This window comes from Heptranchias perlo, chromosome 27 (genome assembly GCF_035084215.1).
Source record: "Heptranchias perlo isolate sHepPer1 chromosome 27, sHepPer1.hap1, whole genome shotgun sequence".
In the NCBI taxonomy this organism is placed as follows: Eukaryota; Metazoa; Chordata; class Chondrichthyes; order Hexanchiformes; family Hexanchidae; genus Heptranchias; species Heptranchias perlo.
Genome location: NC_090351.1, coordinates 42,691,415 through 42,705,374, shown reverse-complemented (window position 1 = coordinate 42,705,374; position 13,960 = coordinate 42,691,415). Strand labels below are relative to the sequence as shown.

Sequence of the window (13,960 nt, the reverse complement as noted above, 5' to 3'; positions counted from 1 at the left end):
TTCTTGCACTAGGACCCCCAGATCCCTTTGTACTGCAGTACTTTCCAGTCTCTCGCCATTAAGAAAATAACTTGCTCTCTGATTTTTCCTGCCAAAGTGCATAACCTCACATTTTCCAATATTATATTGCATCTGCCAAATCTCCGCCCACTCACCCAGCCTGTCTATATCCCCTTGCAGGTTTTTTATGTCCTCCTCACTCTCTACTTTCCCTCCCATCTTTGTATCATCTGCAAATTTTGATATGTTGCACTCGGTCCCCTCCTCCAAATCGTTAATATAGATTGTAAAGAGTTGGGGACCCAGCACCGACCCCTGTGGAACACCACTGGTTACTGGTTGCCAGTCCGAAAATGAACCATTTATCCCAACTCTCTGCTTCCTGTTTGATAACCAATCCTCCACCCATGCCAGAATATTACCCCCAATCCTGTGATTTTTTATCTTAAGTAATAATCTTTTATGTGGCACCTTGTCGAATGCCTTCTGGAAGTCTAAATACACTACGTCCACTGGTTCCCCTTTATCCACCCTATACGTTATATCCTCAAAGAACTCAAGCAAATTTGTCAGACATGACTTCCCCTTCATAAAGCCATGCTGACTTTGTCCTATTAAATTATGCTTATCTAAATGTTCCGTTACTGTCTCCTTAATAATAGACTCCAAAATTTTACCCACCACAGATGTTAAGCTAACTGGCCTATAATTTCCAGCCTTCTGCCTACTACCCTTTTTAAATAACGGTGTTACATTAGCAGTTTTCCAATCTGCCGGGACCTCTCCTGAGTCCAGGGAATTTTGGAAAACTATCACCAAAGCATCCACAATCCCTACTGCCACTTCCCTCAAGACCCTAGGATGGAAGCCATCAGGTCCAGGGGATTTATCCGCCTTGAGTCCCATTATTTTACTGAGTACCATCTCTTGAGTGATTTTAATCGTATTTAGCTCCTCCCCCCCGAGAGTCCCCTGTTTGTCCAGTGTTGGGATATTCTTAGTGTCCTCTACTGTAAAGACTGAAACAAAATATTTGTTCAGCATTTTTGCCATCTCCATGTTTCCCACCATTAATTTCCCGGTCTCATCCTCTAAGGGACCTATGTTTGCCTTAGCCACCCTTTTTCTTTTTATATAACTATAGAAACTCTTGCTATCTGTTTTTATATTTTTTGCTAATTTCTTTTCATAATCTAACTTCCCTTTCTTAATCAATCCTTTAGTTACTTTTTGCTGTCTTTTGAAGAATTCCCAATCTTCTATCCTCCCACTAAGTTTGGCTACCTTATATGTCCTTGTTTTTAGTCGGATACTATCCTTGATTTCTTTACTTAGCCACGGGTGGCTGTCATTTCTTTTACACCCTTTTTTCCTCAGTGGAATATATTTATTTTGAAAGTTGTAAAATAACTCCCTAAATGAACACCACTGCTCATGTACCGTCTTACCCTTTAATCTATTTTCCCAGTCCACTTTAATCAATTCCGCTCTCATACCATCATAGTCTCCTTTATTCAAGCTCAGTACGCTTGTTTGAGAATCAACCTTCTCACCCTCTAATTGGATATGGAATTCAACCATGTTGTGGTCGCTCGTTCCAAGGGGATCCTTAACTAGGACATTATTAATTAATCCTGACTCATTACACAGGACCAGGTCCAAGGTTGCCTGCCCCCTTGTAGGATCAGTTACATACTGCTCAAGAAATCCATCCCTGATGCACTCAATGAACTCGTCCTCAAGGCTGCTCTGCCCAATTTGATTTGTCCAGTTAATATGATAATTAAAATCCCCCATAATTATGGCTGTTCCCTTATTACATGCCCCGACTATCTCCTGATTAATACTTCTTCCAGCAGAGTTGCAACTATTAGGAGGCCTATATACTACGCCCACTAATGTTTTTTTTCCCTTATTATTCCTTATCTCCACCCAAACTGTTTCATTATCTTGATGCTTTGTCCCAATATCATTTCTCTGTATTACAGTGATTTCTTCCTTTATTAACATAGCCACCCCACCTCCCCTTCCTTCCTGCCTGTCCTTCCTGATTGTTAAATACCCTGGCATATTTAATTCCCAGTCGTTGTCACCCTGCAGCCATGTTTCTGTAATGGCCACAAGATCATACCCATACGTAGTTATTTGTGCCGTTAACTCGTCCATTTTATTACGAATGCTACGTGCATTCAGATAAAGAACTTTCAAATCTGTTTTGTGACGCTTAGTTCCTGCTTTTTCCTTTTTTAACACTTTACCTATTACTCCATACCTTCTGTCCCTTCCTGTTACGCTTTCCTCTCTCTCCCTGCTCAGGTTCCCAACCCCCTGCCACTTTAGTTTAAACCCTCCCCAACAGCACTAGCAAACACTCCTCCTAGGACAGCGGTCCCGGCCCTGCCCAGGTGCAGACCGTCCGGTTTGTACTGGTCCCACCTCCCCCAGAACCGTTTCCAGTGTCCCAGGAATTTGAATCCCTCCCCCTTGCACCATTCCTCTAGCCACGTATTCATTTGAAATATCCTCCTATTTCTACTCTGACTAGCACGTGGCACTGGCAGCAATCCTGAGATTACTACCTTTGAGGTCCTATTTTTTAATTTACCTCCTAACTCCCTATATTCTGCTTTTAGGACCTCATCCCCTTTTTTACCTATATCGTTGGTGCCTATGTGCACCACGACAGCTGGCTGTTCGCCCTCCCCCTCCAAAATGTTCTGTAGCCGCTCCGAGACATCCTTGATCCTTGCACCAGGGAGGCAACACACCATCCTGGAGTCTCGGTTGCGGCCGCAGAAACGCCTGTCTATTCCTCCTTAACTACAATGTCAGCATCAGAAAAATGCAAAGTGATACATTTCAGTAGGAAGAACAAGGAGAGGCAATATAAGCTAGAGGGCACAACTCTAAAAGGGGTACAAGAACAGAGAGATCTGAGGGTATATGTGCACAAATCATTGAAGATGGCAGGGCAGGTTGAGAAAGCGGTTAAAAAAAGCATATGGGATCCTGGGCTTTATAAAAGAGGCACAGAGTACAAAAGTATGGAAGTCAGCCACAACTGGAGTATTGTGTCCAGTTCTGGGCACCGCACTTCAGGAAAGATGTGAAGGCCTTAGGGTGCAGAAGAGATTTACCAGAATGAGGAGCTTTAGTTACGTGGATATTACGTGGAAAAGCTGGGGTTGTTCTCCTTGAAATAGAGACGGTTGCGAGGAGATTTGATAGAGGTATTCAAAATCATGAAGGGTCTAGACAGAGTAGATGGAGAGAAACTGTTCCCATTGGCAGAAGGGTCAAGAATCAGAGGATATAGATTTAAGTGATTGGCAAAAGAACCAAAGGTGACATGAGGAAAAACATTTTTACACAGCAAGTGGTTAGGATCTGGAATGCACTGCCCGAGGGGGTGGTGGAGGCAGATTCAATCATGGCCTTCAAAAGCGAACTGGATAAGTACTTGAAAGGAAAACCTTTGCAGGACTACAGGGATAGGGCAGGGGAGTAGGATTAGCTGGATTGCTCTTGCATAGAGCCGGCACGGACTCGATGGGCTGAATGGCCTCCTTCTGTGCTGTAACCTTTCTCTGATTCTTTGATCAAACCCTTTTGTGAAGACAGATGCAAAGTATTCACTAAGAACCATACCCACGTCTCTGCCTCCACACACAGGTTACCTTTTTGGTCTCTAATAGGCCCTACTCTTTCCTTGGTTATCCTCTTGCTCTTTATTTATAAAACATCTTTAGGTTTACTTTGATTTTACTTGCCAATATTTTCTCATGCCCTCTCTTTGCTTTCCTAATTTCCTTTTTAATTTCACCCCTGCACTTTCTATACTCCTCTAGGCTTTCTGCAGTATTGAGCTCTCGGTATCTAACCTAAGCTTCCTTTTTTTGCCGTATCCTCCTTGACATCCAGGGGGCTCAAGATTTGGGAGTCCCACCCTTTTTCTTTGTTGGAACATATTTGTTCTGAACTGTCACTATCTCCTCCTTGAATGCCTCCCACTGCTCTGATGCCGATTTACCTTCAAGTAGCTGTTTCCAGTCCACTTTTGCTAAATCACACCTCAGCTTAGTAAAATTGGCCTTTCCCCAATTGAAAACTTTTACTGCTGGTCTATCTTTGTCTTTTTCCATAACTACACTAAATCTAACTGAATTATGATCACTACCACCAAAATGCTCTCCCACTGATGACCCTTTCCACCTGCCCAGCTTCATTCCCTAATACTAAGTCCAGAACTGCCCCCTCTCATGTTGGGCCTGTTATGTACTGGCTAAAAAAGGTTCTCCTGAATGCATTTTAAGAATTCTGCGCTCTCAATACCTTTTACATTGATTCTATCCCAGTTAATAGGATAGTTGAAATCCCCTATTACTGCCCTATTTGCGATTCTCAGAAATTTGCCTACATATTTGCTCTTCAATCTCCCTCTGACTGTTTGGGGGTCTATAGTACACTCCCATCAGTGTGATTGCCCCTTTTTTGTTCTTCAATTCAACCCATATGGCCTCTTTTGATGATCCTTCTAACATATTATCCCTCTTCAAGGCTGTAATTGTTATTGCGACCCCTCCCCCCCGCCTTTTTTTATTCCCCCTCTCTATCTCGTCTGAAAACCCTGTGACTAGGAATATTGAGCTGCCATTCCTGCCCTTCGTTAAGCCATATTTCAGTAATAGCTGTGATATACTTCCACGTGTCTTCTGGAGTAAACTATCCAGATATTTCTGCACCTCTCGTGTTGGAGTGTCTCTAACTTGTGCTCCAGTTCAAGGTCTCCGAGTCGAATGACTCAAGATGGAGACATTCTGTGGTCACCTGGGACTGTCTCACTGTCCACAAATTCCCACATTCTGCAATCCCGACACATTGCCTGTGCTGCCATTATCTATTCTATATTTATTTATTTTGCAGCAGTTATTTATTCATTTCCAGAGCTAACTGATTTACATTTAATACTAAATTAGGATTATCAGATGGATTTAATTGGATATCCTTTAGTTACTTTTATTGCTCAGTTTAGTTTATTTAGCCTATCCTCTTGTTGATGCGAGTTTTTATGTATTTGATTTTTATTTCTTACTTAAAGCTGCTAGTTAGATTTTTGCCATTGCCTCATTTATGCCCTTTTTTAAAGTTTAGTAGCCCATAATCTGCATAGTTAAGTATTTAAGTGTGAATAAGTAATTGAGAACTTAGCATTTGTTCCTCTGTTAACTTAATAAGCATCTGCTCCCCCTCTGCACCTGGCCAGTGATCTACTTACAGTTAACTGTCAATTGACTTGCAATTTTTAAAGTTAAAAACAAAGCTTAAATTTCAGTTTTTTTAAAAAGCTATCTCTGTGCTAGTTCCTCTCTCACTCACCACTGAATTTCCACTCTCACTTAAATGCCCATTTCTGAAGTCCTCACTCTGTTCCCAGCTCACAGCTTGTCTCTCTGTCAAGTGGACAGAATCTTACAGAACAGAAGGAGACCATTCGGCTCATCGTGCCTGTCCCGGCTCTTTGAAAGAGCTATCCAATTTACAGCCCAACTTTTTCCCCATAACCCTGCAAATTAGTTGTCTTCAAGTACATGTTCAATTGCCTTTTGAAAGTTCCTATAGAATTTGCTTCCACCACCCTTTCAGGTAGTGCGTTCCAGATCTTAACAACCCTCTGTGTGGTAAAAAATTCTCATTTCCCCTCTAGTTCTTTTAAATCTATGACCTCTGGTTACCGACCCACTTGCCAGAGGAAACAGTTTCTCCCTATTTGCTCTCTCAAAACCCCTCATTATTCACAGCTTTGCCAATCTCTCCACATAACTGAAGTCCCTCATCCCTGGTATCATCCTGGTAAACCCCCTCTGCACTGTCTCCAAGGCCTTGACATCCTTCCTAAAGTGTAGTGCCCAGAATTGTAGACAATACTCCAGTCGAGGCCTAAATTCCTTGTTTTTGTATTCAGTGCCCCTATTTACAAAGCCAAGTATCCCATAGGCTTTCTTAATCGCCTTATCAACTTGCCCTGCTACCTTCAAAGATTTGTGAATATGCACCCCCTCAAAATAGTACTATTTAGATTATACTGCCTCTCAATGTTGTTCCTCCCAAAGTGCATCACTTCACATTTACCTGCATTAAATTGCATCTTCCATGTGTCTGCCCATTTCACCAGTCTGTCTATGACCTCCTGAAGCCTGCTACTATCCTCCTCACTATTTACTATGTTGTCAAGTTTTGTATCTTCAAATTTCCAAATTGTACTCCTTATACCCAAGTACAGGTCATTTATATATAACAAGAAAAGCAATGGTCCCAATGCCGACCCCTGGGAGACCTCACTGCATCCTTCTCTCCAGTCAGAAAAACATCCATTCACCACAACTCTCTGCCTCCTATCCCTTAGCCAGTTACGTACCCAAGTTACCAACGCCCCTTTAATCCCATGTGCTTCTATTTTCCAAATAAGTCTGTTATGTGGTACTTTATCAAATACCTTTTGAAAGTCCATATATACACCTACTGCTCTATCTTCATCAACCCTCTCTGATACTTCATCAAGAACTTAATCAGGTTAGTCAGATTTATCTTTAACAAATCCATGCTGGCAGTCCCTTATTAACCCATGCTTCTCTAAGCGAGAATTAATTTTGTCCTTGAGAATGGTCTCTAGTAGTTTTTCCACCACTGATGTTAGACTGATTGGTCTGTGGTTACCAGGTTTATCCCCCTCCCCATTTTTGAATAGGGGTGTAACATTTGCAATCCTCCAGTCCTCTGGCACCACTCCCATATCCAAGGAGGATTGAAGGATTGTGGTCAGAGGTTCTGCTATCTCCACCCTTGCTTCCCTCAGCAACCTAGGAGGCATCCCATTTGGACTGGGTGACTTGTTAACTTGGAGTGAGGCCAACCTATTTAGCACCTCCTTTCTATCTATTTTTATCCTATCTGATATCTCTACTCCCTTCTCCTCTACTGCGACATTAACTTTATCCTCTTTTGTGAAGACAGATGCAAAGTACTCTTTCAGTACCTCAGTCTTGCCCTTTGCCGCCACAAGAAGATTTCCTTCTTCGTCCCTTATCGGCCCCATCATTCCTTTAACTATTCTTTTACTTTTTATATGTTTATAAAAGATTTTTGGGTTCCCTTATGTTACCCGCTAATCTTTTCTCATATTCCCTCTTTGCCCTTCTTTATATCCTTTTTCAATTTCCCCTTCCACTATCTGTATTCTGTACCTGACATTTGTCATAAACCTCTTTCTTTTTTATTTTAACCTCTATTTCCTTTGTCATCCAGGGAGCTCTAGTTTTGGATGCCCCATCTTTCCTCCTTATGGGAATATGCTTGGTTTGTACCCGAACTATCTCCGTCTTGAAGGCCAATCATCGCTCATTTACTGTTTTCTTGGCCATTCTTTGTTTCCAGTCCACCTGTGCTAAATTCATTCTCAAATCACTGAAATTGGCTCTCTTCCAGTTGGCCATTTTCACTGTTGATTTTTCTTTGTCCCTTTCCGTAACTACTTTAAACCTAATTATATTATGATCACTATTACCCAGATGTTCTCTCACTGAAACACACTACACATGCCCCAGAACTAGATCCAGCACTGCTTACTTCCTTGTTGGGCTGGAAACATGCTGATAAAGAAAGTTCTTTTGTACACATTTTAGGAATTCTTCAAAAGCAAAATACTGCGGATGCTGGAAATCTGAAATAAAAAGAAGATGCTGGAAATACTCAGCAAGTCTTGCTGCATCTGTGGAGAAAGAAACAGAGTTAACGTTTCAGCTCGATGACCTTTTGTCAGAACTGGAAGAAGTTGAAGATTAAACAGTTTTTAAGCAAGTGCAGAGCCAGAGAAAGGGTGGGGGTGGTAGGGGAGATAGGAAGAAATAAGTTCCGTGGGGCAAGAACAGGCTGAAACGATGGATCTACTGCGACAGTCCTGTTTGTGGATGTTGGGAAGGAGGTAGAAGCGAGCTGTGCAGGATTGGGAGACTGAGGTTGGAGGCCGTGGGAATCCTTCACCTCCATTACCCTTTATGCTTTTTCCCCCAGTCTATACCTCTCACCTACACCACCCAATGCATTGTTGTTGAAATCACCCAGAACTGAATGCTGAGACTAGTTTGCAGCAATTGGATTTTGGCATTAACAGGGTACTACGGGATTACAATCAGACAGCCTGTCGGTTGTCAAAACTTGGCTGGCCTTTGGCGTTCACCCTGTTGTGCAGACATGTATCAGTTCTCACCCTTCCATTCAGATATTTCCGTCCGCACTCCCACCATTTCAGCTTTGGCTTTTCACATGATCTTTTCCCAGAAAAGGCCAATTCCATCATTTGAAGATACTGATCTTCATTCAGACATACTATCTGTACCCTACTTGTCTCATTATTTTCAGTATACCCACTCTCTCTTGCTACATTCATTACTTCAATATTGACCACTCTGTCTTCCCTTCTGATTCCCTCAAAGCCTCTCCACCACCTACAAGGCACAAGCCAGGAGTGTAATGGAATACTCGCCACTTGCCTGGATGGTGCAGTTGCAACAACGCTCAATAAACTTGACACCATCCAGGACAAAGCAGTCCACTTGATGGACAGTCCACCCACCACCTTAAACATCCATTCCCTCCACCACTGGCTCACCATAGCTGCAGTGTGTGCTATCTATAGGATATACTGCAGTAATTCACCAAGGCTTCTTCGACAGAACCTCCCAAGCTCGCGACCTCCACCACCTAGAAGGACAAAGGCAGCAACTGCATGGGAACACTATTACCTCCAAGTCAGACACTATCCTGACTTGGACATATATCACTGTTCCTACATCATCACTGGATCAAAACTCTAGAACTCCCGACCTAACAGCACTGTGGGAGCACCTTCACCACATGGACTGCAGTGGTTCAAGAAGAAGGCCCACCACCACCTTCTCAAGGGCAACTAGGGATGGTCAATAAAATGCTGGCCTTGCCCACATCCGGAGAATGAATAAATAAAAAGATCCATGGCAGGTAGTGGGGTGGGGATAGGGTAGAGAGAGACGGAGAGCATATCTCTTGGCTGAAAAAGAAGGCACATAAGAGTTCAGCATCATGTCAAGTTTAGAATTTGTAGAGGTATAGAGCTTAAAAGAAAAAGAAAGACTTGCATTTCTATAATGCCTTTCATGACCACAGGGCACCCTAAAGCACCTGATAGCCAATGATGTAATGTAGGAAACGTCACAGCCAATTTGCACACAGCAAAGTCTCACAAACAGCAATATGATAATAACCAGATAATCTCTTGCGATGTTGGTTGAGGGATAAATATAGGCCAGGACATTGGGGAGAACTCCCCTGCTCTTCTTTGAAATAGTGCCATGGGATCTTTGAGAGTTTAAACTCTCATCCAAATGGCGGCATCTCCGACAACACAGCGCTCCGTCGGTACTGCCCCTCCGAGAGCGCAGCGCTCCGTCGGTACTGCCCCTCCGAGAGCGCAGCGCTCCGTCGGTACTGCCCCTCCGAGAGCGCAGCGCTCCGTCGGTACTGCCCCTCCGAGAGCGCAGCGCTCCGTCGGTACTGCCCCTCCGAGAGCGCAGCGCTCCGTCGGTACTGCCCCTCCGAGAGCGCAGCGCTCCGTCGGTACTGCCCCTCCGAGAGCGCAGCGCTCCGTCGGTACTGCCCCTCCGAGAGCGCAGCGCTCCGTCGGTACTGCCCCTCCGAGAATCAGCATAGATTTTGTGCTCAAGTTCAAGACTTGAACCTACGACCTGATACAAGGCGAGTGTGCTACCAACTGAGCGATGGCTAACACCTCAGGTGGATGAAATCATGGCCTTTGCTGAGGACGGATTATTCAGGGTCAGTAAGGGAAAGATCAGAGGGGATGGTGAAAATCTTGCTGGTCTCCATGACTTGCATGGGCTTCTAGCCTGATTATGCTTAAAGGCATAATCTAGGCTGATTCTCCAGTGCAATATTAAGGGAGTGCTGCATGGTCAGAGTTGAATTCTTTTAGATGAAACATTAAATCTAGGTTCTGTGTTGTGTTCAAGTGGAATTTTAAAAAAATCTGTAGGCTTAATGGGAAAATGGTAGTGTTGGTATTCTGCAGTGATGAGATCCACTGGGTCAAAGGGCATTCTTCGTACGAAGCTGTCTTGTGAAGACCTGCTGCCCTATCAGTAGCTAAGTCATTGATACACCAGGAAAGTTGAAGATCTTTCAAACCCCATTTAAAATAAATAGTTTTTAATTTTTAAAACTGTTATTTTTAGATTTGGATGCTCGCCCATGGGACTTTCAGGCCGAGGAATGTGCATTGAGAGCCAACATTGAACGGTTTAATAGCCGCAGATATGACAAAAACCCAAGCAATCCCGATTTTGCTCCAGTCGATAACTGTTTGCAGAGTGTCCTGGGGCAGCGCTTGGAGCTTCCAGAGGAATTCCAAATGAACTATGACCTTTGGCTCGAGAGGGAAGTGTTCTCGAAGCCAATCAGCTGGGAGGAGCTTCTGCAGTAACTTCCAACTCGGTTCTGTAAAATAGTCAATGGTTTTGTAACACTGTGTAATAAATTAGTCATTATCTTCATGAACTTAGTTAGGTTTTGCGGGCTGTGAGAGATCAGACTGTTTAATTTATGACTGTTGATGACAAGAATATTAGCTGAGTTTTTTTCCATCCATTATATGTGGTACTGAGGCCAAATGCCAAACCCTGGCACCAGCTGGAAAGTGACAACGTGGACGTTGGGTGGGATATCATTGGGCATGTTTGTGTTGACTCTTGTGGTTGAATAGCTTGCTTAGGCTCGTATATGAACAAGTACTTGGATGAGGTACCAGAGTGCAGCTCTCCTTCAGGAGAGGAGATGAAAAAAATGAAAGGGGGAGGGAATTGAGAAACATTTCAAGCCACTGGGAATGAAATTACTCTGCTCACGAACTGTAACAAGAAGGTAGATGTGACTAAAGCAGTAAAATACCTTTCTACTATGCCTACTTTATTTTGCGAAAATTAACCAAGAATTTCACCCTCTAGGTGACAATAAGGGAAGCCAATTAGTAGCTACCCCCACTGGGATGAGCTTCAGGTCAGCTGATAATGCTGGTTCATGTGTGAATCAATTACTTATTGTTGGAAATTACTGTTTAATGGTCTGTTTCTGGATGGACTACAATAAGCTTTTTCTTCTGTTTCATCTGTTGGTAAAGAATGAAAATGCAGGCTGTTTGAGGTAACTGCCATTGAATTATTTTTTATTCTCATGCTCGCATCTGAGTTTTGATAATCATCACAGCATCTTTTCTTAACTTACTCTCTCCTGGGACCTTAAAACTGTGGAATTCCTCATTTCTTGTAGTCTTTCTCCTAGAATCTATAAAAATCCAAGAAATCCACTTCCTGATTCACTGTCTCCTCTTGTACTTGTTTTAGCTTTAGATGTATAATGGGCCATAACCCATCACCTTGGTTTCCTAATAAACAAAAAGAGCTGCTTAGTGAGACATAAGTAACTGAAGTATGCTTGAGGCACTCGTAGCATTATGGTCTGGTGTATATTTTGAATTGTTCCTATTTAATGGTTATGTATGTTAATAGCAGACGGTTTTCTGCCCCTAGTACAGATGCCTTGGTCCAGTTACTGTGCTTATTGTAATGCATTGTGAACTGATGCTTGGTTGTGTGGCTTGGTTGTATTTCTGCAATGTTTAAACAATCATGACCAAAGTCATGAGCACCTGTTTTAAGAGCAAAATTCTAAGGGACCCATTTACTCCCACTATATAGAATTCCAATGGATCAGATCCCTGTTAACTCCCATTTTATGGAATTTCAATGGACCAAACTTGTTGTGGAGAATTGCAGTGAGTTAAACCCTCTCATTCACTCGCTGTGCATAGAATCCTGATGGACTAGTTCATTTACCATTTACTCCCATTGTGCAGAATCCTGGTAGATCAAACTTTTTCCCATTAATTTGCATTTAATGGAATTCCAATGGATCAAACCCCCTCCCATTCATTCCCATTGTATAGAATCCTAATGGACTAGATCCCTTCCCATTCACTTCTCTTGGTGCACAATTCCTGATCTAAATATAAAGAATCCACACATATTTAGTAATCCATGCAAACATAGTAATTCCTAATGACCTTTATCCAATTTTAAGCTCACTGAAAACTTTTAATGTACTGCAATGTGTAAGATCTTTTAAATGACTAATCACTGTTTCAAAATGTGTATTTTAGTTTGATTTTTTTTGTTTAGATCAATTTGCTGAATACATTATTTAATTACGTGTAATGTAAAGATTTGCCTATTTCTTTTTCTCACCAAACTAGTTATAGGCTTGTCAGAATTTGAGTCCATTCTTGTAGCCCATTGTAATGGGATAGATTAACTCAAATGACAATTATGTTTTTTAAAAAATGTTGAAATAGGCATGACTGCATTTGAATTTGAATAAGGTTCTTCAACCACAAGGTTAAGGTATTGCAGGATATGATGTAATTGTTCACAAAGCAAACTAGAAAAAGTGAGCTGGTTGCCTTATTGGAGAATGTACCCTCAACCAACCACAAAACAGGTGAATATTTTGAACTACTATGGGGATGGGAAGGGGTGGAAAAATTAAGTGAAATTGTATTACTACCTAGTTATCTGTTGTTCCGTAGGTAACAAATTGAGGATTGTGGATAATGTACGAAACTTTGAGAGTGGTTTATCAACATGACCACCCTGAAGTGTATTCCCCATGTGTGCCCATCAACTGGGCATTTTAGTTTTGCAGGTCAGCTTCATCAACAATTACAATGTAATCAGTTCAAAATAGCCTGGAAATAACTTGATGGTTAATTATTTTTTTAAAATAACAAAACTAAGAGTGGAAAACGCTGAAAATATGCAGCAGATCAGTCAGCAATTGAAAGAAGTTTGTTAACCTGTCATTTTTTTTAAGTTGTTGACTGGCATGTTAAATCACATTTCCAGCATTCAATCTAAAAAAAAAATCTGCATTAGGAAATGAGGGCCTGTATAATTTGAGCACATTTCTGACCTATGTGTGTCAGCAGTATCCCAGCATATTTAAATTTTTGTTAAAAATACTGTTTCTTTTTTTACACAACTCCTCGCTCTAATCCCTGCAGACAGGTGATGTTGTGCATTGGGCAACTTGGCTGCTAATGAGCAAATCTCTTCTGTTAATAGAATTTAATTAAATTGAGATATCTATGGTGCATCTGTTCGTTAATCCCTGTATGCATAGTGCGGACACAGTTACAGTTGACATACTGTCCATGTATGTTTGCATGCGTGACTTTAAAAGGCATTTCAATCATGGGAACAAAATAAATCCCTTCATGCACAGACCTTTCTGTCAAAGCATTTGTACAGAATGCGATCACACTGTATTCCTTTTTTGGTATGGTGCTGTGTTAATGTTAGATGTTGTGGACATTTAACACAAGGTTTTATGTTATGTATGTGTAGTAAATAGATCATTTCTGTAAATTAATTTTATCTGTTATTGAATTCTTTCATTAGAGTTGTACTTTCCCCCCTTCATGATGTCATTTCTTTCCTGTGGGCCATTCACATTTTGAGAATAATGGTACTCACCTTGTAAAGGCTGGAATATAGATTTGTGCCTGTAGAACTGTTGGGTAATTCATCACCACCACCACCTCCTTGCATTTATATAGAGCCTCTAAAGGTGCTTCACAGAGGTGTAAGGAAAAAAATTAGTTATCAAACCAAAGGAGGAGATATTTGGATGGGGTGACCAAAAGCCTGGTTAAAGAGGTGGGTTTTAAGGATGGTCTCATAGGAGAGAGAAGTGGAGAATCAGAGGTGTTTAGAAAGTGAATTAGAGCATAGGGTGTCACTTGGAAGCATGGCTACAAATGAAGTTTATGGAGGGTGGAGGATTGGAAATGGCCAGGAGA

The 13,960-nt window shown here is 41.9% G+C and overlaps 1 protein-coding gene across 1 annotated transcript in view; it reads left to right on the top strand.

Moving 5' to 3' along the window:
* Positions 1-13,530, top strand: part of strip1 (striatin interacting protein 1) — a 139,490-nt gene extending 125,960 nt beyond the window's left edge. The window contains exon 21 of the mRNA XM_068007761.1: positions 10,284-13,530. Coding sequence (XP_067863862.1) covers positions 10,284-10,531 — 248 coding nt within the window. The 3' untranslated portion in view covers positions 10,532-13,530. The remainder of the gene's footprint in view (positions 1-10,283) is intronic.
* Positions 13,531-13,960: the final 430 nt, after the last annotated feature.